Source organism: Malaclemys terrapin, chromosome 1 (assembly GCF_027887155.1).
Source record: "Malaclemys terrapin pileata isolate rMalTer1 chromosome 1, rMalTer1.hap1, whole genome shotgun sequence".
In the NCBI taxonomy this organism is placed as follows: domain Eukaryota; kingdom Metazoa; phylum Chordata; order Testudines; family Emydidae; genus Malaclemys; species Malaclemys terrapin.
Genome location: NC_071505.1, coordinates 5,944,754 through 5,971,940, shown reverse-complemented (window position 1 = coordinate 5,971,940; position 27,187 = coordinate 5,944,754). Strand labels below are relative to the sequence as shown.

Below are 27,187 nucleotides of genomic sequence, written 5' to 3'. Positions count from 1 at the left end.
GGCAGCCCCGGGGAAGGGGGTTTGCAATGGGAAGAGCGGCGGGGAAGGGGGTTTGCAGTGGGGGGAGCGGCGGGGGGCAGCCCCGGAGAAGGGGGTTTGCAATGGGGGAAGCGGCGGGGGCAGCCCCGGGGAAGGAGGTTTGCAATGGGGGGAGCGGCGGGGAAGGGGGTTTGCAGTGGGGGGAGCGGCGGGGAAGGGGGTTTGCAGTGGGGGGAGCGGCGGGGGGCAGCCCCTGGGAAGGAGGTTTGCAATGGGGGGAGCGGCGGGGAAGGGGGTTTGCAGTGGGGGGAGCGGCGGGGAAGGGGGTTTGCAGTGGGGGGAGCGGCGGGGGGCAGCCCCTGGGAAGGAGGTTTGCAATGGGGGGAGCGGCGGGGAAGGGGGTTTGCAGTGGGGGGAGCGGCGGGGGGCAGCCCCAGGGAAGGAGGTTTGCAATGGGGGGAGCGGCGGGGAAGGGGGTTTGCAATGGGGCCGTAGGGAGGACGAGTCGGGGACCGGGTCCAGCCGCGAGAGCTGCGCGCGAGCCGCTCGTGGGGGGGGCGGGGTCCCCGGCGCAGGGCGCCCTCTGCGATTCTGCCGCGGCGCGAGACAGCCGCCCGCCCTGGCGCGCGCCGGCCCGGCTGCACAATGCGGCCGACGGCGGCGGCGTCCCGCGTTGCCAGGTTACCATTGATCGCTGTCAGCGCGTGCCAGGCCCCACCTCCCGCTCCCCGAGCAAGGGAGCACGCGATTGGTTCGGGGCCCGGCGGCCGGCCAATGGGCGGGCGGGTTGTTGGAGGAGGGGGCGGGTAGCTCGAGCCGGAGGGGGCGGTGCTGGGGGCTGGTGTCACGGCTCAGCTGCCAGTTTGAAAAAATGTCGGGAAGGAGGCGCATCGGGGACCCGGAGGTGAGAGCGCGGAGCGGGGCGGGGATCCCTGGGAGGAGGCTGGCCCCGGGGGTAGTGCTGGACCCGATCCTGGGGGGGGTGAGAAACGCATCCCATGGGGGGGGCTGGTGCTGGATGGTCGGGGGGGGGTGAGAAATGAATGGGGGGGGGCTGGCCCCGGGGGTAGTGCTGGACCCGATCCTGGGGGGGGGGGTGAGAAACGCATCCCATGGGGGGGGCTGGTGCTGGATGGTCGGGGGGGGGTGAGAAATGAATGGGGGGGGGGCTGGCCCCGGGGGTAGTGCTGGACCCGATCCTGGGGGGGGGGGTGAGAAACGCATCCCATGGGGGGGGCTGGTGCTGGATGGTCGGGGGGGGGTGAGAAATGAAGCCCTGGGGAGGGGGCGCTCAGGTCAAGGGGGTGATGCTGGATGATCCCGGGAGAGGGGCTAGAGGTGGGAGCAGGTTCAGGCGGGAATCCCAGGGGTCCCTAGAGGAGCTGGGAGAGGTTTCGGAGGGGGGGGGGATGAAAATTGCCAGTGGGGGGGGATGTTGGAGGGTGGAGCCCCTGTGCTGCAGCCTCTTTGCATGGGTGAGGGGGAGAAATTCTGCGTTGAGATTTTAAAATTATACTGTGGAGGGAGGGTCCTGAAATGGAAATCGAGAGGTTAAAGGGTTTTCCTTCTTCTACCCCAGAACGAGGGGCCTGGGGGTGTTTCACCATCAAATAAGCTTGCCAGCTGACTGAGGTACAGTGGCCATTTAAAATGAGTTCTGGCTTTCTCTGGCTTTAGATAACTGTAGGGGATGTGGTGGCCCAGCTCTGTGGCCTCCTATACACTTTTTTTTTTTTCCTACAGCTGTTTAGGGGCCCTTCTGGAGAGACTGGTTGAAGCAGTCTCACTAAAGGGCTGCAGCACCTGCAGCCAATACATGGTTACATAGTCAAGGCCCGTCTTTTTTTCCCCCCTAAACAGTGTTTGACCAAAAGAATTCCACAGAATCCTAAATATCAACACATAAAATCTCGCCTTGACACAGGTAAGTGAAAATATCGCCTTGTGTAGGAATCTGCTAATCAGATGTCAAACTGTACCAGCATATGTTATGTTACATGTCTAACTGCCTGTGTTCAGCCAGCTATTTAAAATTTGCACTGAAATAACTTCAAATCTGTGGTCATAATTGGAGCCTCTCAACTGACTGTCATTGATGTCAGACTCCTGATGTAACAATGCTCAGTAAAATTCATGGGCCTGACTTTTCTAGTGTATCCTTTTTACAGAAGCTTTTGTTTTACCCATGATTTGAAATTAAAGCTAGTGTTTTAAAGGCCCCTGTTAGATTTTCCCCTTCCATTTCCCCATCCTTTTCCTTGCTAACACAGAATTATTTTTTGTGCATTTCACGTGACTTGTCTGATGATTTTTTAAATGTCTTAAGTAATGATGCATCCACCACTTTCCTTTGTAAATTATCTAATAGGTGCCTGTTTTCCTGATTATACAACCTAAACTTTTGCTACTTCATTTTCATTCCACTATAACTAGTTATGCCTCATTGGATCATCCTAAGTTATTTTCTTGCCTTGTTTTTTCACCATTTGAATACGTGTAGATATGTCCTGTTACCCTCTCCTCTATATTAGCTGTCATTTAATAGCCAGACTCTACCTATTGTTCGATGGTTCTTTAAAACTCTTGAGTTGTAGTCATAACACTAGTGTACAAACTGGCTTTATTTTGGGAAAGTTCTATGTATGGCATGTGTTAGAAGTTGCAGGTCAGACTAGATCACAGTCATCCCTTCTAAAGTCCCTTTATCGACCTTTTCAGCCCATCTCAGACCTTGTCTTGGGAGCAAATCTAAAGTAAATGCACAACTGGGGGGAGGGAGAGCAGGCGGGATGAGTTACCATGTGACTGACTATAGAAGTTATGATCATATATAATCTTTAGCTATTTATGTCCTCAAATTGCTGTCCAAACACTGATCATAACTCTCCCTGTGTGGTAGGTGAGCAAATATTTCCATTTTATGTTTGGGGGAAACTGAGGCACGGCGCACTTAAGTCACTTGCCCAAGATGTCACGGTGAATCAGAGAAGCAGAGCTTGGCCTAAAACCTAGTTCTCCTGATTCCTGGCCCTGTGTTTCAGCTTTTCATTTTCCTCTTCATAAGAACATAAAAATGGCCATACTGGGTCAGACCAATAGTCCATGTAGCCCAGTATCCTGTTTTCTGATAGTGGCAAATGCCAGATGCTTCAAAGGGAATGAACAGAACAGGGCAGTCATGATGGAGAACAGGGCAGTCATGAGGTGATCCATCCCCTGTCATCTAGTCCCAGCATCTGGCATTCAGAGGCTTAGTGTCACCCAGAACATGGGGTTGCATCCCTGACCATCTTGGCTAATAGCCATTGATGGAACTGTCCTCCTCTAGATTCTTAAGAATTTAACCTTGGTCCTTTTATCTTTTCCCATTATGAAATGTTTGTTATTGGACGCTGCTTCTAGGGCAGATACTCCCGAATGCATCTCCCTCAACTGAGTATAATATGCTAGAAATTATTAAATTATCACAATGTAAGAAACAAAACAAAAGGCAGGTAAAGAATTAACTAAATGCTAGGCTAAGGGGACGGGTCTTCAATTTCTTCAGATTTTCCTGTGTTAAAAGGACCCAAATTTCACACAGTCACTTCTTGACCGCACAATATTTCCAGTTAACAAATGCGTCAAGGACTGAACTCTTTGACTTGGGTATCTTTTTATCTACCTTTTCAGCCCATCTCAGACCTTGTCTTGGGAGCAAATCTAAAAATCTAACCTCATCTCCCAATTCTTTCCCTCCACCAACTCATCTCTATTGTTTCAAATCCCACATCGGAACCTCCAGGATATTTCCAGAATTAGGACTTGTCTACACTGGCGCTTTACAGAGCTGCAACTTTCTCACTCAGGGGTGTGAAAAAACACACACACACACACACACACACACACACCCACCAGCGCAGCAAGTTTCAGCGCTGTAAAGCACCAGTGTAGACAGTGCACCAACGCTGGGAGGAATGCCCCTCGTGGAGGTGGGTTTTTTTAAGAGTGCTGGGAGAGCTCTGCACGACTACAAAAAGAACAGGAGTACTTGTGGCACCTTAGAGACTAACAGATTTATTAGAGCATAAGCTTTCGTGGACTACAGCCCACTTCTTCGGATGCATATAGAATGGAACATATAATGAGGAGATATATATACACACATACAGAGAGCATAAACAGGTGGGAGTTGTCTTACCAATTCTGAGAGGCCAATTAAGTAAGAGAAAAAAACTTTTGAAGTGATAATTAAGCTAGCCCAGTCCAGACAGTTTGATAAGAAGTGTGAGAATACTTATAAGGGGAGATACAGACTAACACGGCTGCTACTCTGAAACCTGCACGACTACGCAAGCCATGTTAAAGTGCTGCCCGTGTAAACTAGCCCTTAGTCGTCTTCTTGAGCCTCTTTTCACCTAAATCCCTATTTGTATCTTAATTGCTTTCTTATCTTAACTGTTGCAAATGCCCTGTTAATATTCTTCCTTTCACTCCTCTAAGGGATCTAGACTGCAGCAGCCACTGGGTTACACTGGAAACAGGCCTATATTGCTTAACCTTCAGTGGTTCCCTGTCCATCTCAGGATATGTCTACACTAGAAATGCTAAGTGCTGCTGTAGCACTGTAGTATAGATGCTCTCTACAGCAAAGGAAGGGGTTCTTCTGTCGCTGTAGTAAATCCACCTCTCTGAGAGGCGAATTCTTCCATTGACCTAGCAATTCCTACTCCATGGCTTTGGTTGGCTTAATTACATGGCACAGGGCATGACGTTTTTCACAGGCCTGAGCAATGTAGTTAAGTCAACCTAACTTTGTATTGTAGACCAGCCCTCAGGTTATGGCTCTGTCTACACTACAGTGGCACAGCTCTGGCACCGTAGTGTAGACACTTTTGCTAGGGCGACGGAATCGGTTTTCCATTGCTATAGTTAATCCACCTCCTCAAGAGGCAGTTGCTGTCTTCCATGGACCTAGTGGTGTCTGCACTCAGGCTTAGGTCAACTTAACGACATCTCTCGGGGGTGTGAATTTTTCACACCCCGAGCAATGTACCTGGTTCGACCTATGTTTCAGGTGGAGATCAGACCTCTGAATGAAATTAAAAAATATTCTCCTGATAGAGATCAGCCTTGCTCCATCTGACATAATATAAACTGTGACTGTATCCGAGGAGCTCCAGACACTTAAGATATTGATTATAAACTATGTAGGTCAGGGGTCGGCAACGTTCGGCACGCAGCTCGCCAGGGTAAGCACCCTAGCGGGCCAGGCCAGTTTACTTACCTGCTGACGCGGCAGGTTCGGCCGATCGTGGACCTCACTGGCCGCGGTTCGCTGTCCCGGGCCAATGGGAGCGGCGAGAGCAGCACGGGCGAGCGATGTGCTGGCCGCAGCTTCCTGCCGCCCCCATTGGCCCGGGATGGCGAACCACGGCCAGTGGGGGCCGCGATCGGCTGAACCTGCCGCGTCAGCAGGTAAATAAAACTGGCCCGGCCCGCCAGGGTGCTTACCCTGGCAAGCTGCGTGCCGAACGTTGCCGACCCCTGATGTAGGTTATGGTAGTGCTTAACACACCTTGAATACTGAAAGACAGAGTTCCTGCCCAAGAAACCTTAGACTCTAAATTGAGACCTGAAACCTCTAAGCTTCAATCCCTCTGTAAGGTAGGGGTAAGTAGTATTGGGGAAAATTCTGATTCATTAATTGGTGTAAATCAGGAGTAACTCTGGAAGTCAAGGAAGGTACACTGCATTTACACTGGGGTAATAGAGCAGAACCTTTCCCAGTAATACTTACCCCTATGTCACAGAGTAATGAGAGAGAAAACGGCTTAGAAGTAGGTGTCAGAGCCAGGAATAGAACCCCAAAATTGTGACTCCCAGTCCCCTCCTCTAATCACATGGTAGATGTCCCAAATAACATCCTTTGTAAAGATCATTTCTCCATTCTGCAAAGTATTGCCAAAACCACATGTGCTTTTAATTGGCAGGGGAATTCTGGGTGGAACCAGTAGACTACAAACAAGCCCTCTCAGCGCTTTTAAGCGTGCTGCTGTTTTGGTTGGCAGACCGTCGATGCCTTTCTATCACTTTACTGCAACTCCTGCTAATAAATTAAGTGGAATGCTCACTGGCTTACTGCATAGCAGTTAAACACATCCTTTAAAAATAAGGTTGTGCAAAACAATTTGGATTCCTGCTAGCCACTGATCCTCCCAAAGACATCCTCTCCCAAGTATTTACAGGCTTGGACCTACTGAGCACTGCCCATTCCTTGGATGCTTGCCTGAGTCAGTTCAGCCCGTTTTCTGTCTGACCTGGCTGTTCAGTTAGACCCCTCATCGTGAGCGATGGTTATTAAGAGGAGAAACTCCTTCCTCGTTCCTTTTTGGTATTGGGTGGACTCATCATGGTAAGGGAGGAGCTGGTGCAAGCCTTGCTTCTCCCAGAGTTGCTAGGCTGCTAGAATCCAGTCTTCTCACTTTATAAGTGTTTGAGCGTTCATGTTCTGAAAACTGTTTTTATAATACGAATCTATTACAAAGTGCTTGTTCTCTGTTGTAGGAAACAGCCTGACCAAATACATTGAGAAATTGGAAGAGATCAAGAGAAGTGAGTAACGTATGGGGAGAGGAGGTTAACTCAAGGGGTTTGTTGAACGCCGCACAGTGAATCCTGGCCCCTTCATTTTGGAAGCGAGTGGTGTAATCTGCTCTTGGGACCTGTGCCCAAATCCCATTAACTATAAATAGGTGCTGTGAGGATTCAGAGGGTGCGGTGCAGAGATAGTGTACCGTAATCTCTTTTAGATATCTACCCTGTTTCTGCATCAAGCAATGTGATCATCAAAATCCTTTACAGTTAGGCTTTTAAATAAAGCACCAGAGTAGAGAGTTCTGGGAGCTCATCCAGAAACAGTAAGTTGCCTGGTGCACATCGTATTACTGAGGACAAATGAGGACAGATTGTGGGAGGGAGGGACCAAGTACAAAGAATTCTGCAGATGGAAAAGACCAGTTCAGGACTGACTTGGTGATGAGGGATCTTGGTAATCCAATACTGTTCCTGTGGTGCTGTAGACAGCTCTCTACATTTATTCCTAAAGCCACCCTAGTCAGACTTAGAAGGAAGTGTGTTATTTATGCCCAAACTACTGTTTTTAGGCGGTATGTTGGCTTGCTCTCGCTTCTCCCAAAATCTTGGAAATTGTCTTTTCTTCTTCTCCCTCAAACCATAATAATTCCTTCTCTCTTCTTCTTCTCCTGCCCTTGCTTTTCTGGATTATCTGTACACCACGGCCACTAGAAGGTGACATCACACACACTTGGACAGGTCTGCCAATGACTTTCTATCCGGTAAAAGCAATGTTAGGGATGATAGACAAACTGTTCCCCAGGAATGGTAGAATGCAATTGTATTAACCATAGTCAACCTAAGCCGATTGTAAATGGCATAACTAAAAGACCTCTCTCTACAGCAGTGGCTCTCAAACTTCTTTACTGATGACCCCTTTCACATAGCAAGCCTCTGAGTGTGGACCCCCCCCCCTTTATAAATTAAAAACACTTCTTAATATATTTAATACCATTATAAATGCTGGAGGCAAATCGGGGTTTGGGGTGGAGGTTGGCAGCTCGCGACCCCCCCATGTAATAACCTTGCGACCCCCTAAGGGGTCCCAACCCCCCAGTTTGAGAACCTGCTCTACAGGAACTATCTATAATATCTTTAGAGCTAAATGGCTTTTGTTTCTACTTCAGCTGGTTGTGGGCTTGAACTTGAGGCCTTGTTTCTGATCTATATAGACTTTTAACAGGACACTTTGTTAAAATGTAAATGAGCTGTGTTCATCCCTGTGTAATCCCCCTGAAGTCAGTGGAGTTATTATGGGGTGAATTTGCCACAACATATTTTAACTCTTTAGATTTTGAAGCTGATGAAACCCTAACTACTCCTCACCACTTAGTGTCTTTCTGTTGCATTTCACTCAGTTTTGCCAGTGAAACTAGACTAGTCACTGTCACTTTCTATTTCTAGTCAGTTTTGCTTTCTTTTTCTCAATCTCCAGCACTGCTGTTAATGCATGGGAAGGCAGGAAAATTATTTAAATCCAAATAACCCTGCTTTTATTGAGAGGTGAAGAAAAAGTCACCAAACACTAAGGTCATTTAGGATTTTGTATGTCCATTTTCAGGGTTTTTTAAAACTGTTTTATGCTGTTCCTTTAACATCATAAAGTTCAAATTACAAGGGAGATCACATATCTGAAATACAAAAGTGTTTGTAGCTGAGTTGGTAAAAAACTGTTCTTTCACTTTTTTGCTCCCTCTTCTTTGTTTTTAGTTGTGAGTCTCTTGGTAAAACGAAAAGGAAAATTATCTTGTTTCACGATATTCTTTGTTGATCAATTGACTAAGATTTCAGTATATAAAAAGCAAAGGCAGTCCAGTGGTATCTGTACCACAAATCTTGTTGTCTTGCTGCCTTCAGTTTTAAACTGTGCTGTGAATCTAATTTCCTTTTGTGCTGAAGGCTTCTTGTTTAAATCCCAGTTCTAGAGTACAGTAGCGGTTTTCTCATCGCATTTCTGCTGAATGGGCACCTTGTGTTCCTGGGCAATTTAGAAACTTTTTTCCCCTTGATTTCTCATGGATAGATGACACCAGTTGGACACAACATCAGATGCCTAGTACAGTCAATTCTCTGTCTCTTGTGTAACTTGAGAGAGTCCGACTCAATACTGTAAACCTGCTGGAAAATCAAAACTGGTAAGATAACTGAAACTCTGATTTTAGTCCTTTGAAGCAGAGACTTGAGAGAAGCTGCTGCAAGATCCGATCCATTCTTAAATATATATTGCTTCACTCATTGCTGAAGCCCAGGGAAACAGGGCTTTGTAAATCTTCAGCAGGACAGTTACAGTTTAATACCAGATCCTTGATTCATAATGTCAGAAAATCCAAATGGATCTTCCGAGTCAGAGCCAGGTACGTAATGTTGATATTGCAACGAGAAGCAGCATTTTACTGCACTTTCTACTGTTCGGTGTAAGTCCCCAACAAAATATTTGATATGATTTGCTCCAATTCAGATACAGATTTGGTAAAAGTGATAGTCCTCTGAGCTCATACTAACTGCTAGGGGGTAGAACTAAGTCGTCAAGATTTGTGACAGCTCCTTTTTTTTTTTGTAAATAAACCTGGTTTTGAAGAAGATTAAACACTTATCCAGTCGTTGCAATGTTTAATTATTAGTCATTAGGTTTCAAAAAATAAGGATCCGTTGACTTTTATACATAAGTCTTCAAAACCTTTTTCTTAAACTATAATTGGGCGTTATCTTCACTTCTTTCATCCAGACAACTGAACTGAGGGAGGGGTTATCTCAGAGCCATGGCTGGGGATCTCAGCCTTGGGAGACAAGTGACATTGACTTTAGGGGATTTGAGTTTTGTTGCATCAGGCAAGAGAAGCAGGCTGTTCAGAAGAAAGATGTTTCTATTATTCGTGAGTCATATTGGTGTTTAGGACTCTGGCTAATAAGAATGGAGGTGCAGGAGGTGGCTTAATGGTCTAAGCATAAGGCTTGAAACATCTAGTCTCTCTGGAACCACAATGGTCATCCCAGTCTTTCATATGTCCAAGTAGGGTGACCAGATGTCCCGATTTTATAGGGACAGTCCCGATTTTTGGGTCTTTTTCTTATATAGGCTCCTATTACCCCCTGCACTTGTTGTCTGGTCACCCTGTGTCCAAGGCGGCTCATTTCACAGGATTTAGCTTATGTGCAGATCTTTCATATGAAACTTTATAACCAAGGTTTTGAAGGCACGTTAATGGATCCCATGGTCACCTTTGTAAGAGGGTTTCAAGGTTTTACACCTGTATTTTTTTTCTGCTCTACTTTGACACAGACCAATATGGGACACTTAGCACCTAGTAATTACTCTCCATGTTTAACAGATCCCATGTAGGGCAGGATGCTGAATTTGTGGACTCTTCCTGCTCTAGAGTAGTGGAAATGGCTCAGGCAAATCTCCCCCAGGAAGTGTGTGTTTGAGCGTAATAAGCAAATAGCGAGGCTAGAGAACGTTTGTTTCAAAGTGTGTATGCAAAAGCTGGTGGGGATGCTCATGGGGTCTGTTTTACGTGACCGTCAGGCTGAAAGGTGCCCTGGAGACTGAAGTATTCTTAGCCACAGGGCAATTATAGGCACTGGCAATGCAGGACTTCTCCCCACTCCCACTCCATATGTAGCCAGGACCTATGGTTTGTGAGGGGAGTTCAGTCTCCATGGCCCACTTAGTCTTCTCAACTGAGAGGATGCCAGCAAGAGAGCTGAGTAGTACTAAATCTGTTGGTGATCTTGTGGTGTCTGCTGGGATCTGGATTGAGACCCAGCAAACTCCTTCACATAAACCATGGAATAGTCCACAGATGGTAGCAATTTTAAGTCCCTAGCAGCCTGGGTTTGATAAAGGGTCTGCATTCCATTATCAGTCCCCAGCTAGAGTGAGATTTCTGAGACATTTTCTTAAAATGATTAACGTTCTTCTGACGATCGTTCCCTGACCTGTGACTTCAGTGGGGAAGAAGTAAAGGAATGGAGGAATGATTGGACCTATTTTGGTTCAGCCCATAGAGTATGGAGGAGGGAAAGAAACATGGGTTTTGAGTGTTTAAAAAGTTGTGCGCACAATCTTTTGTAACAGTTGCAGACCCTAGAGAAGGTAAAGCCTTATTAGGACATCTGGTGCATCCCCCCCCCCCTGCCAGTGCAGGGTTGTTCCTTACTGGACAGTCTCCAGTGCTCTGTCCTGTCTAGTTGTAAATGCCCCAAGGAATGAGGCTTCTACAGCTTCACTTGGGAGACTTTCACATCCTAACAGAGTCACATCAAGAAGTTCTTCCTGATATTCATCTTACATTTTCTTTTCTTACCTTTACCCCGCTACTTCTCTTGTACCGCACTAAATCATTTCTCCCCTCCTTTGTGTGGAGGCTTCTTTGTCCACTGTTCTATTGCCCCTCTTAGCCAGATGGTCTATATTTAGCTCTGTTAATCTTTCTTCATAAGTCAGTCCCTCTGATCACTTTTGTTGCTGTTTGAGAGCCTTCCTTGTCCTTTCGTACAATTAGTCCAATATCTTTCTGGTAACAAGGGTTCCAACCCTGAATGCGGTATCCCCCTCAGAACTGTATAATGTTCACTTGTCTGTACTCTAGTGCCTCGCGAGAATTGCACCCTTCTGTAGATAGTTATACTGACATAACCAATGGGGTCCCAGATTTGACTTTTATTTAAAATAAAGTAGGGAAGACCTGAAGCATTTTCACCAATCAGTTATAGTATGCAAATTATTACTTGTACACAGCAGTGTCTTAAACTTAGACCCATTCCCTAGCTCAGAATGCTTATGATCTAACTCTGCTATAAACAATGCATGGGATAAACATTTAGGTCGTAGGACGTTGTCTGTAGCTTAAGAGGCTTTGCAGCAGCAATGGGTTTGAAACGGAACAGCAGGGGAGATTAGCACACCAAAGTTAATGGGGGACTTGTGGGGAAGGACTCTGACTGGTGCAGTGTCCTTTCTTGTCAGACCTGCCATAGGAATGCTGAATTTGTGAACTCTTCCTACTCTGGGGTAGTGGAAATAGCTCAAGCAAACCTCCCTCAAGAAATGTGTATTTAGAGTAAGTAGGGCAGGATCTGTCCTAGGTGTACATTCTTTTGGACCTTCAGGTTTGTTCTGACCTTCCCATCAGTGACAGCAGCCTGTGTCACCCAGAAATTCTAGTCTCTTCATATAGGTTGGGTTGTGTGATAATGGCGCTCGCTAATTCTCATCATTTTGATGCTGTGAATGGTTGTGGGAAAATACATACTTACTCTCTTTTTGTTAAAGATTACAGATACAAAAAAGATGAGCTATTCAAGAGGCTGAAAGTGACAACTTTTGCCCAGCTGGTACGTATGACTATTTTCCGGCTGGCTTCTGAAAACTGCCTGCTTGTGATTAGGTTCTTGTTAGCCCCACTCTTGTATTGTGTCTAATGTTATTTTTGTTGCACTTGAAGCTTTTTCTGGAGAACAGGCTGTTGCCATTGTTCCCCTCTGCACACTTGGTTTTTTATATAAAGTAAATCACTTAGGTCATAACTTTTAGAGGTGCTGAGCACCCTTTGCTGCAGCTGAAGTCAATGGAAACTCTGCGTTGTCAGCGCTTATATGGAGCTTCCGAATTAGTGACTGCTTTAGAACACTCAGTTCTGCCCATCTGTAAAATGGGTTTGTAATAGTAATGCTCCCTTCGTAAGTTGCTTAGAGATTCCCTAATGAATGGGGCTGTAAAAAATATCATTTGCATGTGATCTGATAGTGGTTTAAACAAAGCAGTCACCGCATGTAATGCCCAGTTGAAATCATAACTCTAAAAGGCTGGAGGGTTGTTATGTTTAGAGGTTTTTGTGTGTTTCTGTGGAAAAATGCAACATACCAATGAAGCAAAATATTAAAAAAATGAAACAAAGCATGATCAGAAAGTACAGAAGCCAGAGAGCATGGGCCAAGGTAACTAGTAAAAACCTGGAAGGGAAGACTCCTTACCCTCCCCTTCCTAAAGCAGAACATAAAGTTGCTTTGGTAGAGGCCCCCTCCTTCAACCATTATATATGATTAGTTCCACTGCCTTCAATAGGATTACATGTATGAGTAAGGCGTGTAGGGTTGGCCCCTAATTTATGAATTATTATATTATATTATATGTATATTAAATAAGGCATCTTGCACGGTTGCAGAGTAATGCTAGAACTCTTTCGCTAAGCTAGTGAGGGCTCTGCAATGTGTAGATCACAACTTCGAGGGAATGTTCTATAAATGTCAGAACACGCTATGATCTTTAAGGGATACTTCTATGGATTATCTGGGGTCTCTTCATTCTAAAGCCGAGTGGCTTTTTGTTTTAATTAAGATGTGAGACCTCTGCGTGACGTGGGGGCATGGAGTCACATTTGAGACGTTGGCCCAACAGAGGGGATGTCCTCACTCCCTGTGTTCTGATGCGCGGAATGCTCTGATTATTTGAAAAGCCAGTGCTGCTGCCCCCGCTCCAAGAAGACACTAGTACCGGGTTTATTACTGTTTCCTACAGGTCATCCAAGTTGCTTCGCTATCTGATGAAACATTGGAAGTGTCAGCTGAGGAGATCCAAAAGTTGGAAGGTACTGTCATGATATTTATTGTAGGGATGATGAGACACGCTGGATCCCAGGGTTTGAACTTGAGCTGTGTCCTCGGATTGTGGCGTTCAGTGTCTTAGAAAACATCACGCTCGCAAACTCACTCGACAACTTGCTGAATTTTGTCTAATTGGAGAGAAAAACAGTTCAGTTTTTAGTCTCCAGCCGTTTTGCCTTGGGCTATGAGCTCATTAAGTTAAGCAAGTTTGGATCTGGTCAGTTCTTGGATGGGAAACTTCCCACTATGGCACTCTTGGGAGTAATATTGATGGCCCAGTACATAGCCCTTTTATTACTGAAGAAGGTATTGCTTTTTGGATAATTCTTAGAAGGGAGGTCCTGAGCCATTAATGATCACATGGCCTCTTTTAGAAAGATTAGGGTGCTGGCCCTACTATTGTGATCATAATTCTGTGGTTCAGAATGTGTTTGGTTGATTCTCCTAGTAGTTTCTATTGGATATGTGCTTCTTTACACCCTTCCCTTCAAGCTTCCTTAAAAAAAAAACCAAGAAACAAAAAAACAGAGCATCCCCCCCCCCAACCCCCTGTTCTCCTGTCTAGTGTTGCAGGTTGCCATAGGGGGCCTCATTTCAGTAGTGAGAGAAGGATCTTTGTATCTAATATGGCTTACAAAATCCAGGTCTAGATGCAAAATTCTCCCAGTGTTCTGAGATATCTGGCTCCTGGTTTTGATTTGTCCCATTACAGAGATGGAGTACTAACGGTAAAATTTAGACACAGGTCCAAACTTCTCCCAAGTTCAGCCATGCTGAGATCTGGGGTTTGGTTGAGGACCAGTGCCTACATTTTGTTTGTTTGTTTTTAATGACTCTTCGGGATCCTCTGAGAGAGCACAGTGTCTTAAATGTAAGAGATTAATAACAAGCACCAAATCCTGCAGCACACATGCTTCCATGAATGGAATTTGGTCTTTGTGTTTACAAATATATGAGTCATTCATCCACAAGCAACTTACTTTTCCATTACCATTTTGCCCTTTTAGATGGTGATACTGTTATTTCAGAGACTGATGCTGAACTCACAGCTGGGACTAACGGGAAAGGAAGCCCCACGGAGAAGCCAGCCAGTCCAGTCCTGTTCATAAACAACACTGGAGCAGGGGAATCGTATCGGTCTACTCTGCAGAGGTACCTGATAGCAATGCACAAAGAATGGCTTTCCTCCCCCACCCACTATATTCCTCCTGTTTCCCCACCAACTGTGGTACACTCCACCTGTCCCTTCCAAATGTCTTGTATAAGACGTCTCAGTCTTTCTAGTACTGTAGATGGCTGTTTTCATGAACCTGTTATCAATTAACAGCTAATCCCAGCAAGATCTCAAGTCACTCGAACACCATCTTTTGTCAGAAGTATTTGTTTGCAAATAATTCATTGTTGCACTTCTAGTCGTTGCAAAATGTCCCCAGTAGCATATTAGGTTTGGAGTTAGAAATCCAAATGCCACAGGCTTGAGGTTGCAGTGGGAGGCAGAGCTTTTCAGGTTTGAATCCTGGCCTGAATGGTAGTGACTGGAAGCTGTTACCATCTGGCAGCTGTCCAAGGACCGACCTGAAATGAGATTGTGTGACTCAGTCCAAATCCTGCTGTTCAAGCATCTGCATCACAAACTGCCACCACCAAACTTTAAACTAATGTGTCCTTGTTGATGATCTTAATGGAAGTGCTAGTGATTGGACCATGGAAATTGAGCTCTCTTCTGTTCTAGATGTGGTCCCTTCCAGGTCTGAGGCATATTAGAAAGAAGTAGGGGGGGAATCTTGTACCACCACTACCCATAGTTTGTCTGGGTTAATGGAGGATTTGATCTCCAAGGCTGTCAGGCTGGTACCTTGTGTATCTTTGCAATCAATCAACTTATCTCGAATAGAACCCTGTGGTATGATCACCATGTGGATCTTCACTCTTGAGCATCTCGTCTACAACTTAGTGATGGCATACACAATCTCTGCAGCATGCTGCTTGCAGAGAACAGGCAAATAATTTACTGTGAACCGATTACCAACATCTCCATTTTGGTAACCTACTGAAGTACTAGAACTTTTAACCAATCTCCCCTTAGCAAACGATGCAGCACAATCTTTCAGAAAACCTTCTGTGAAAGGGGCCTTGCTCTGTTTCAGAGGTACTGAGTACTCCCAGACCAGCCACTGGGACTGTGGAGTGCAGAACCTCTGAAAATAAATATCCTAGATTTTTTTAAAGAAGAAATCATAAGGAAAAATTGGAAAATCTGATCTCTAGCTGTTCACTTGACTCCTTTACGTTTATTAATGAATTTTGAAGAAAGGTGGCAACATCCTTTTCAATAGTCTTATGTGGTAACTTGTTGTGTTAGGTTGTGAATGGATCAGAAAGAAACTGAAACGTATCCTGATCTTAATACAGAGGAACAGAAGTGCTTAGAGAAGGAGATCTTGCATCATAATCTGCTTTCTTTCCTTTTGTAGTGTGATCAGTGGTGTAGGTGAGCTAGACATAGACAAAAGCCTGCGGAAGAAACCTGATGTTAATGGTAAAGACACTAACGCTAAAGACAAGCCTTACCCCGACTGCCCATTCCTGCTGCTTGACGTACGAGATCGAGATGCGTATGACCAATGTCATATCGTTGGAGGTAAGGGAGGGGAACACTGCAGGATTCTCTGAACCTGGATCAGTGTCAACTGCTTGCATAATATGTTCAACACTTCTTGCCCCAAAGATGGGCCCCAATGAATGCAGCAGAAGTACTGTTATTTCACTCTGTATTGTGGTGAGTCCCATGCACAGCCCTGCCTGGGTAACTGGTACCGCGAGTACAAACTACCTAGGCAAGGGAGAGTGAAGAGTGGCTGCCGATTGATTCACACTCAAAAACATGCAGCCTGTGTCCCCGACAGCTGAGCCCAGCCCTGACACTGTCCTTTCCCAGCTGAAGGTGAGGCGGGCCTGTGGAGTGTGAGCTCCCATCTGTTGAGAGCCAAGATCAGGAGGCAATAATTGTGCCTCGCGATCTCCCATCTGGCTCTCAATTTTCAGATATTGGCATAGCCTGGCCCTGCAAAATGAAAATCGAGACAGCCTCAGTGTCTGTGATAAGAAAACGAAAGAAACCAACATAAGCAGAAAAGGAAACTGGCAGGGTGGGGCATGAGAGGGGGATGATGGATGGACTCCTTAGCTTGAGAGACCCCAAAGACATTGTCTCCACTATTTCTCCCAAGCAGCCAGTCTTATATCTTCTCCTCCTCTCTTCCCAAAGCACCTGGGCAGGAGAAGGGAGGAACTGAGCTGAAATTAAACCTTTCTTCACTGCGAACCAGGCCTCTGTACTCTGACAGGTCCCAATCAAGTCATCTAGGCTGTTTGGTAGGTGTTCATTCCCTAACCCTTTTTTCTCTTGTATCTGCAGCTCACTCCTACCCTATCGCAACGCTGTCTAGAACCATGAACCCTTATACGAATAGCATTCTGGAATACGTATCCTTTTTAAAACGTGGGTGCTCTGGAGTGTCAGTGTTTTGGCAAAGGAACTCCATGACTTCTGCATTGACTGAACACAGAGCCAACTCTTGCTCCCAGTACATTCAATGGGAGTTTATCTGGGACTTCAAGGGGGGCACGATGAGGCCCTCCCATGCTGATGGTGATTTTCCTGATGTTAGGGTTCTGTGTTACAGCTGTAAGATGCAGGTGCGAAGCACCTGACGTTTGCAAAGCCCATTGACGACAGTGGGAGCTGTGTGCGCGCTGCGGCTCTCAGGATTAGACCATTTTGTGCTGACGTGGGGACCAAGACTTGAACAACTTGGGCGGCTACTCGCTGTTGGTGTTGCAGTGCTGCACTCTTTGGATGAGGCATTAAATGGAGCCCCATTGACTTCCCCACAGCAGGGGTTAGCAATATCCCAGGCTATTGACTTCCATGCCCACGGAGGGAAGGGATGGCTGTGTGTAGACCTCACTCCTCACTGCCAACTTCTGTGTTTCTGCATTAACCAGCAGAAGGGTGGTGGCACAGGTCAGATGGGCAGGTACCTTGAGGATTTTCCCCTTCCTCTGCAGCATGGGGTATGGGTCAGTTGCTAGGATCATCTGGGTATCTCTCACTAAATCAATTCCCTGCCATTGCAAGGACCTTGGGCATTGGTGCACCTCGGTCCCTCCTGTTCGCTGCCTGTGACACACAATGGTTGAGTCTCCTGAGGGCTGTAATACTTTGGTCTGACTCTGGTGGTTGGTCTGAGTGTGGCAGAGGCTGGATGGCGTCGATGGCCTGTGATATACAGGAAGTCAGACTGGGTGATCGGGTGGTCCCTTCTGGCCTTAAATTCTGTTGGCTTGTTTACACCTGAAATGCTACAGTGTAGACCAGGGGTCTCAAACTCAAATGACCACAAGGGCCACATGAGGACTAGTGCATTGGCCCGAGGGCCGCATCACTGACACACACACCCCTGTTGCTCCCAGCCCCGCCCCTATCCCACCTCTTCCCACCCTTTCCCCAAAGTCCCCACCCCAACTCCACCCTCTCCCTGTCCCTATTCCCACCCCTTCCCCAAATCCCCGCCCCTGCTCTGCCTCCTCCCCTGAGCGTGCAGCTCCCTACACCTCCCCCCTCCCTCTTGGAAAGCGCTTTGGTGGTGGGAAGCGCCTGGAGGTAGGCAGAGGAGCCGGGACGTGGCACGCTAGGGGGGAGGCAGCAGGTGAGGGGAGCTTTGCAGCTGCAGGAAATAACTCAAGGTGGGCGGGAGGGGCGCAGGGAGCTTGGCAGGCTGCAGCAAATAACTCTGTGGGCCGTGTTTGAGACCCCTGGTGTAGATGCTACCAACGCAGATGGGAGGGGTTCTCCCATTGGCACAGGTAATCCAGCTCCCCAAGAGGTTGTCTTAACTACGTTGCCCAGGGGTGTGGATTTTTCACACCTCTGAGCGGTGTAACTTTTTAGTGTAGACCAGGCCTATGACTCTAGGATTACTCTCAGGGCTTGCGCCCCAGCATGAGAAAGTGCTTTTTGCCTTTTCTTGACTAAGAGTCCCATCCACTTGCAAAACTAGACTCAATGGGGCTGGGGGAAGCATTCTAGCTTGGTAATAGGCAGCTAGTTGAGAGTCCAAGTCCAAACCTTTTGGCTGCCTTCAAATCATAGAAGATCAGGGTTGGAAGGGACCTCAGGCGGTATCTAGTCCAACCCCCTGCTCAAAGCAGGACCAACCCCAACTAAATCATCCCAACCAGGGTTTTGTCAAGCAGGGCCTTAAAAACCTCTAAGGAAGGAGATTCCACCAGCTCCCTAGGTAACCCATTCCAGTGCTTCACCACCCTCCTAGTGAAATAGTGTTTCCTAGTATCCGACCTAGACCTCCCCCACTGCAATTTGAGACCATTACTCCTTGTTCTGTCATCTGCCACCACTGAGAACAGCCGAGCTCCATCCTCTTTGGAACCCCTCTTCAGGTAGTTGAAGGCTGTTATCAAATCCCCCCTCACTCTTCTCTTTTGCAGACTAACTAACCCCAGTTCCCTCAGCCTCTCTTTGTAAGTCATGTGCCCCAGCCCCCTAATCATTTTTGTTGCCCTCCGCTGGACTCTCTCCAATTTGTCCACCTCCCTTCTGTAGTGGTGGGACCAAAACTGGACGCAATACTCCAGATGTGGCCTCACGAGTGCCAAACAGAGGGGAATAATCACTTCCCTTGACCTGCTGGCAATGCTCCTACTAATGCAGCCCAATATGCCGTTAGCCTTCTTGGCAACAAGGGCCCACTGCTGACTCATATCCAGCTTCTCATTCACTGTAATCCCCAGGCTAATCATGTCAACTTGTCTCTGCCACTTATGTGGCATCAAGCAGATGACATCAGACATCAAATTCTTGTTAAGTTTAATAAAAAATATACAGGATCTTTAACATCTCTGCCTGTCAGAAAAACGCTCATGGGAAGATTATCATCCTGTATGATGATGATGAGAGACTAGCCAGCCAGGCTGCCACTACCATGTGTGAGAGAGGCTTTGAGAACTTATTCATGTTATCTGGAGGTGAGGGGGATTTCCTTTTGCATCATAAATGTGGGGACTTGGCTTAAACTTGAGAGTTGGGGGCGAGGCTTGCCTGAATTAAATGACGAGATGTAGGGCTAGAGCTAAATACATGGCTCTGCCTGTGTGTTACAGTCCTGGCCAACAAACCCATGGCTGTTCCAGTCTTGGGCCTCTCCTAGCTAGAGACTGCCATCCATTTGGCTTGGCTTTGGCAAGTGTCTCCTAGGCTTTGTCTGCATTGAGGATTTTAAGGAATTCTCTCACTCGCTGGGAGTGCTAGACTGCAATGTTCTTACCCCTGTGACATCCAACCCTGCTCAGACCAGGTCAAGAGGACGTGGAATCTTTAAAAAAAAACTCATGCTGATATCTGGTCTATACCAAATGCTCCTAGGTGCATTTTCTAGGGCTGGTGGAAGAACGCCCTGCACATACTGCTGCCCCTGCCATTGCTAGCACCACTGGAGAGGCACTTGTGCTAAAGTAACCGCGGGAATGATCTCCTTGGTGTAAACAAGGGTAGGGGGGATAATATGTGATCATGCAACTGGTTTTCACTTGCCCTAAAATAGGTCATTCTTTAACCCAAGTCACCAGTGGTGAAAGGCTGGTGTCCAATCCATCCCACCACTGAGGCCCCATTTCGATTCCACGATTTATAGTGTCAACACTATGGAAATAGCTTTTACCAAGGCAGCCTGAGACATCCAGCGTCTGGGTGCGCTAAGCAAATCTAAAGAGCCCATCGCTTCAGGACCTAGGAAAACTGGCAGAGGTTGGCTCTCTTAGCTTCATTAACATCCCTTATATCAGTGCCCTCCTGAAGAGCGAGTATGATAAGATGCTTTGCGGTATACGCAAATATGCTGCAGTCTCCAAAGCCCTTTGGAGAGCCTGCATCTTGTAGCCTGCATCTTCTTGCTGCTCCCAAGAGCAACCTCTAAGAGCTAATCCTGCAATGTGCTGAACGTCCACAACTTCCACTGAAACCTGTGGCAGTCGAGGGAGCTCGGTACCTCTTGGAACATGACTCAAAATGCTCCAGCCGTTGAGAAGAATGACCTCTATATAGGTGTCTCCTGAGCCTCACCCCATAGTTCCAGAGCAGTACTATCAGTAGCTCTCCTCCTGTCACTTCTGATCAGGAGATGAAAGTTAAGTCAAGAGTTTGACCAATCACTGCAAATAATTGGTGATCACTAACCATATGATCTGTATTGTCTCCAGGCCTGAAGGTCCTTGCACAGAAGGTCCCTGAAGGACTGGTCACTGGCTCATTCCCAACGTCTTGCCAGTTGGCAACCTACACTGGATCTGCCCGGAAAAGGGCCACCCCAAGAGGGACACCCACACGTGCTGAGAATAAATGGAGATTTACTGCAGAAGATCTACAAAAGATAGAGTACTACCTGGAAGAGGAGCAGATCCCCTCAGATACTGCCAGTAAGACCCCTTGACAAACAATGGGACTGCCCCCGAGGGCCTTGTGCCTGCAAAACTTCCATAGACTTCCCCTGCGCTGGCTACAGCACCATGTTATACCAGATCTCCGGGGAAAGGAAGTGCTTTTTCGTACTGACCAGGGACTGTAGGCTAGGACCTGTGCCCTAATGTGCCAGGCTGATCCCATTGTGGACAGGGGCTTTTCTGTGTGTATTCATAGAGCACCAAAACTCCCACTGAAGACAATGGAAGCTTTGCCTGAGTAAGGACTTCAGGATTTGTCCCATAGACTATTAAAAATAATCCAGGGGATTGGAAGGCACGTGCCACGCTGCATAGTACCCATGAGGCCTTATGACAATTTCCTGGTTTTCCCAGTTCCTCAGGCCTTTCGCTAAAACACTGCTGTATCACTTCTCCTCCAGGTACTTGCCGCACTAGTGAAAGGCCTGTGTGGGTGTAGGCCTGTCACAGGGATGCTGGGGGCAGCAGATCAGCAGGGTGTATATCTTTCAGATTGCCGTGTGCGCTCTGCCAGGAGCATCCCTAGCCCGCTCCCGAGCGCCGGAGAGGATTAAACCTTCCTAACAGCAGCCGGAGGGTAGTGATGAGGGGACACCGTGCAGGATTTAGCGGCCCCAGAATGGTGTGGGAGGGTTTGCTGGGGAAAGGTGAGGACCCGGGCACAGACTGCGTGGGTGGTAACAAACATAGCCACGGCAGTCATGCCCCACCATCACCTCAGACCCCCTGTGCAGAACTTTTTTTCATCCCTTCCCCCTCCCGAGTGCAGGTGCAACCCGATAGACCCTGGTCGTCGGCGGGCGGGATCGAACCTGGGACCTTGGGAGCTTAGTGCATGAGCCAAAATCCAACTGGCTGTTAGCTAAGGCTGTAGAGCAGACTCATTAATCTCTCTCTAAGCGATCTCGATGCCGCTAGATGGGACAGAGCACCACACCCAGGAGGTGTGTGGGTTACACAGGCAGGCTGCCTCGCCTTCATGCTGGCATTGGGCAGGCTTGGGGCTGTAGTGTGGTGTGATAGGTCCAGCTGTCTCAGTGCTGGGCCTGCATATTCCACACGCACAGCCTGCCTCTCAGGGTATGTCTACACAGCAATTAGAAATCCAGAGCTGGCCTGTGCCAGCTGACTCGGGCTCTGGCTCCTGGGGGCTGCTTAACTGCAGTGTAGACGCTGCAGCCTGAGCTCTGCAACCCTCCCCCTTCTCAGGGTCCTAGAGTCCGGGCTCCAGCTGAGCCCGAACATCTCCACTGCAGTTAAACAGCCCCGCGAGCCCAAGTCGGCTGGCACAGGCCAGCTGCGGGTGTCTGGACGTTCCCTCTGTGGCAGGCCGCTGGCTCTTTAGGGGAGCGTGAAAGGTGTGTTAGGTACCTGGTCTGTATCTTTGCCTGTCTGGACGCAGTTAAAAATGACAGGGCAGGTTGTGTCTGTATCCCAGCATCTCCCATCAGCTCCAACCCGGCTATCGGCAGAGGAAAACAAAACCCTTTTGTCTGATTGTCTGTTCAGCACAAAATCCCATGGGTTTCTGTTCTTCTTCCCCCAGGTCGTCTCAGCCGTGCTTCCTCAGGCCGAGATTCCAAGGCGACGGCTGTACGGAGCACCCAGAACCTCCCCACCGCCAGCCCGGCTGGTTCCCTCGCCACCCGCTCCTTCAGCAGCAGCAGCCTCCAGAACAAGCCCTGGAAGTAAAGCCAGTGTCTCTTTCAGTTGAATAAACGAATGTCCCGGTTCCGGGAACCCCTGATGAGTACATCCCGTTTGTCATTTTAGGAAGCTGCAAAGAGGAAAAATAAACCAATGATCTAACAATGGCAAGAGGGGTGGGGTGCAGGCTGATATTCAGTAGAAGAAGTAAAGGTATAACTTTCCAAGACTGATCTAAAGGGTTAAAGTTGTTTTGTGAAAATGAACTTTTTCCCGAAGTCCCTGACCCACAGAAGTGGGTCCATGAAATCTATAACTTTAAAAAATGCCGGTGGAATCTGTGTTCTGAGAAAATATTCCCCCGGGGTTTTGGGATCTTAGTAATGCAGCGCTATGCAAGCACGTGAGAACCTGAAAGGTGGATAGACCAGCCGCTGTCTGTAAACAAAAGTCTTGATGTCTAGCTGAAATAGAGAAACGGAGCGAACGAATAGCACAACTGGTGACAAGTGAGCAAGACGCCAAAAACGCCTTTTTTAACCGTCTAGAGTGTTTGTAATAAGGGCATTCTTGTAAAGAATGTACAGAATGTTTCACCTGACAGTGGCCCTTTATCCACAGTACTGTTTACAACATATTTTTGCATTTGAAATCTTTTACCGCGTAGCATCCTGAGTACTTGGGCTCTGTTCTGTGTTCCAGGCTGTGGTGTAGTGCTCCGCTTCTGAGCGAAGCTACGTTACAATGTGTTTCTTGGTTTGTAAATGAGATTAGAAGGTAACTTTGGTCATGATGCTGAGATGGGCTGAGCAAAACTCCGATTAACTTCGCTCACAGCAGGAGCCGATTCATTCCGCTTCAGTCTCTCCCAGTGAATTTCTGCTTGCAGAGCCAGGTTGCTGGTGACTGGAGTAGCAAAGGGAACCACAGAGTGACTCTGGGGGAATGTCCTGGTCCTTTGTGGTGATATTTTCCTCGTGACATTGCAGTGCTGAGTGAACGGATCACACAATGATCTGTTGTGAGGTCTTTGTCACAGCCCTTCCTGTCATTGTCTGGTGACTCCCAGTCGTTCTTCTCAACATTGGTGTCTTCTGCTTCCATCTTGATGGCTGGGCGTGAGGGAGAGAAGAGGGTGTTCCTGGATGCTTGGTAGGATCCTGGCTTCTCCAGCCAGTTTGGTCAGTGACTTGCTTTCTGCTGAGTCGTGTGTCGGGGTGCTATGGGGTGCACGAGATGAACAAAGCTCATTCGCTCTGCCTGAGACCAGACTCCCACCTGGCATGTGGGTCTCTGAGTGGTGCACGCAGCTATTCTGAGCTGCAAGCTGAAGATCGCTGGTCTAGACAGTCTGAAGGGCAGATGTTCATAAGCCTGCTTTCCACGATGCATATGGGTCACCTTCAAATAAGGTCAAGGGGCAGAACTCAAACTTGCTCTGCTGAGCTCCTCTGATGGCGCTTGTGGCAGCAGGTCTTGGTCAGTAGAGTAGGGAGGGGCTCTGCACCTTAACTGACTAGTGGAGGCGTGAAACTATTGCTGTGTATTGCACGACCGTCTCTCTGCAGCTGCCGTCATCATAACTTCTTTGTTGTTAGCAGGACTAGAAAAAACTGTCCCCGGTAGTCACAATGACATTCCAGCAAGGCTCCCTGGTGGTGGAGGCTGCCCAGAATTTTGGAGGCCGTGAATCTGCTGACTTTCTGGGAGCCTGAGGATTTGAATATAATGTGTATCAAAGCTTAAAATGCCTCGTAATCAAACACAAAGGCTCCCAAGCCAGCAGTATTGGCTTATGCTTGCAATTTCCTCGGTGGCTGGCTAGAAGTTGTTTGGAGCCCACTAGCAGTAGAAACCGAGTTGATGCGTTGTCTTCACCCTACATAGGCTGTGTTTTGGGGACTCGAGACAGCCACTTGCGGACCCTGCTTTCTAGTTTTTTACCTAGTGTATTGGTTGAATTTAGTCCATTTTTTTGTCCTTTTAAAGCTTGCTGTCCTCTGCGGTTTCACCTACACCAGAAAAATCGGGCCCATAATTCACCACAGATAGCGCTCAGCTGGAAGTAGCAATAGCGGCCGTGCAAGTTTACACAGGGTGCTGGCATATTACCACAGTGCTGCCTCCCCCTACTCCGAGCAGGGTGAGTGATCAACACGCCTGCACCCTGTCTACACTTCTGCTTCCATCACTGGAAAATGATGGGGGGATGAGCTGCGATTTTGCTGGTGGGTTTAGATGGAGGGAAGAGGGTGTTAGTAGAGTGGGGTCAGCGCTCATCTAACAGGCTGGTATGGACCCTTGACTATGTCAATTGTAGGTAGCAGTCAAAGCCATGGAAGTAATTCTTTCAAGGCTCTTAATCTGAATCCTCCTAGAAAGAGGGATTGCTTGCTTGGGTGACTTCCCAGTGGCCAGGGATTGCTGCTCTAATGCTGATCCTGCTTAGCGCTGTCAAAGCCTAGGGCCTGACCCTGCAATGTGCCGAGTGCCCTCAGTTCCCATCCGCTTCAGTGGGAACTGTGGATGTTCATCAGCTGCTAGTGACCTTCAAAAGCCAAGCTGAAGAACACACCTCTCTGGCGTTGTGCAGGATAAGCCCTGCCTGGATCTTATTTCTCCACTGTAGCAATCTGCCACTGTATGTGTATCGCCAACAGCAGCATGTCTTTAAATGGTGTAAAGATTGGAAATAGTCACTTCTTTTTCCTTCCTTGGAGAACCAGTGGGTGGCACTGGGACATGGAATGTGTGGGAAGGTGGCTCCCTGCAAACGGCAGAGTCTCACCTTTCTGAGAGAGGCTTTGTTGTCCTGTAGCCGGCCAAAAAGTCCCTGCTTTCGTTTCCACCTTTTAGCACTGACAGACCAATTTTTATTTAGTACATGCAATCTGGGTGCTGCATAAAGGCAAGTGCCACAAAAACTGCTGACCGCCCCGTGGATGCAGGACGTAAGCTGGCCACCTGGATCTGGCTTCCTCCAGAGAAGGATGTGACCAAAGACTCTCGGAGGTGGTCTGTGTGTGTACATGTGGTAGCCCTGAGTGGGAAAGCCGCCTTCTACACACCGCTCCCATGAATACAAACGATTCCCACGCTCTGCAAGGATCAAATGTGCAAGGGGGCTCTGGATAGGACCTGCTGAGTGGGGCATTAATGGGTTTCAGATGCCAGCCAACACCTAACCCAGTATATCTTGCTCCAAGCACTTCTAAGACCCTACGCCACATTTGGCATTTTTATACGTTTTTAAATATATGTATTTTTATAGGTAACAAACGCTGATCCCAATTCATAAATTACAGCTCCCCACTTCCCAGGGAAATCCAGGAAGTTCCATTTTAATTACTCAGAAAGAAAAGTTTGTACAAATCCTTGACTGTCCAAGGGTAGCCCAATGCACTGGATTTCTACAGTGTTGACTTCTGGGTGTATCAGACAGTTGGGTTAATCAGATGGGCGGGATTTCAAGACCAGATGAATTGGGACGGTGAATGTGAGGTACTATCTCTCTCTCCTTTCTGCCTAACCATAGCAAGCGATCTGCTCAGTAAGTCTTACACTCGTATTAACTGGTCTTACCTCTCACATAGTCTGACTTATGTTATCAGGTTTCTGGTACGAAAGGTTTTGTTGGTCTGTTTGTGAATTTATTTATGTTTAACGAACCAGCTAGGTGATGGCGTTTGCCAACTCTGATGGGCTTGTCTTTTATTTACTGATCAATGACATTGCGAGTCAACTGGAGAGCAAAGTGTGGTTTGGTGGTCGGATCCCAGAACTGGGAGCCTGGGACTCCCAAGTTCTCATTCTGGCTCTTATTCCTTGGGCAAGTCACTTAGCTGCTCTCTGCCTCAGTTTCCCTATCTGTAAAATGGGACTGATAATCCTTCCTTACCTCACAGAGGTGCTATAAGGCTTTGTTATTTGATGTCTGTTTCAGGCTTTGAAAAGATTTTACTTGATATTAGGAAAGTGTCATAAAAATGTGAAGTATTTTATTCATTTTGAACATCCAGGCAAAAACTGACTCATGCTGGTTTGCATGTTAGCTTGATGGGCTGCATTCATCACTCCCCTCCAGGCGGTAAGAGTCTGACTTTTTCGCGCTATCATGAAATAAAAGCTTGAGCTAAATGGCATCTCATACAGAATCCAATCAGCTTTTTGCTTAAGACAATTGACAATAATATTGTGCCCCTAAAAATTGCTGTATCTGGTCAATGTTGTTGAATGTTTAAAATAAGGCGTGGAGGGGGAGGGGGGAATAAAGAGAATGTTTGTTAGTTACATGCTTAAAACACTGGGACCAATGCAACTTAAAAAGAATACATTTTATGTGTGAATACGAGATATCTAAAGTGTGCACGCATTCAAAAGAATTGTTACACACACACACACACACACACACACACACACAGAGTAAAATCGGAGGGGAGGGGAGGGATAGAGTGTCTCAGCTGAAATCAAATAGCGATTGTGAGGCAAAGGATTTTTTATTATCCAGCTACAGTACTAGGATCTGAAATCCTCCGTTGCCCTGGGCTACTAGGAAACTCTTTTCTGCATCAGAGGAAGAGTCCGAGCCAGTCAGGGTTGTTTAAGATCATCTTAATCCTGTGCGTCGAAGGAAGAGCTGATGAACATATCTTCTTATCCTCTTATTGTCTTTGAGGGTTCATATGTTTTGCATCTTAGCTTAACTGTGTCATATGATTAGGCGGGTGCTTTTGTTTTGTTTTCGGGGGGGAGGGGGGTGGAATAGATTTCTGTAGAGTCTTCTGGTTTTTAAATTGTTTGATTCAATAAAAAGCAAATGATG

The 27,187-nt window shown here is 47.3% G+C and overlaps 1 protein-coding gene across 1 annotated transcript; it reads left to right on the top strand.

Annotated features, from left to right (window-relative positions):
• Positions 1-850: 850 nt before the first annotated feature.
• Positions 851-27,187, top strand: CEP41 (centrosomal protein 41). Its single transcript, XM_054015277.1, has 11 exons — positions 851-883; positions 1,840-1,903; positions 6,526-6,573; positions 11,870-11,931; positions 13,115-13,184; positions 14,208-14,352; positions 15,675-15,841; positions 16,619-16,686; positions 19,134-19,248; positions 20,479-20,694; positions 22,265-27,187. The coding sequence occupies exons 1-11, from the start codon at positions 851-853 to the stop codon at positions 22,408-22,410; spliced, it is 1,134 nt and encodes a 377-aa protein (XP_053871252.1). The 3' UTR covers positions 22,411-27,187.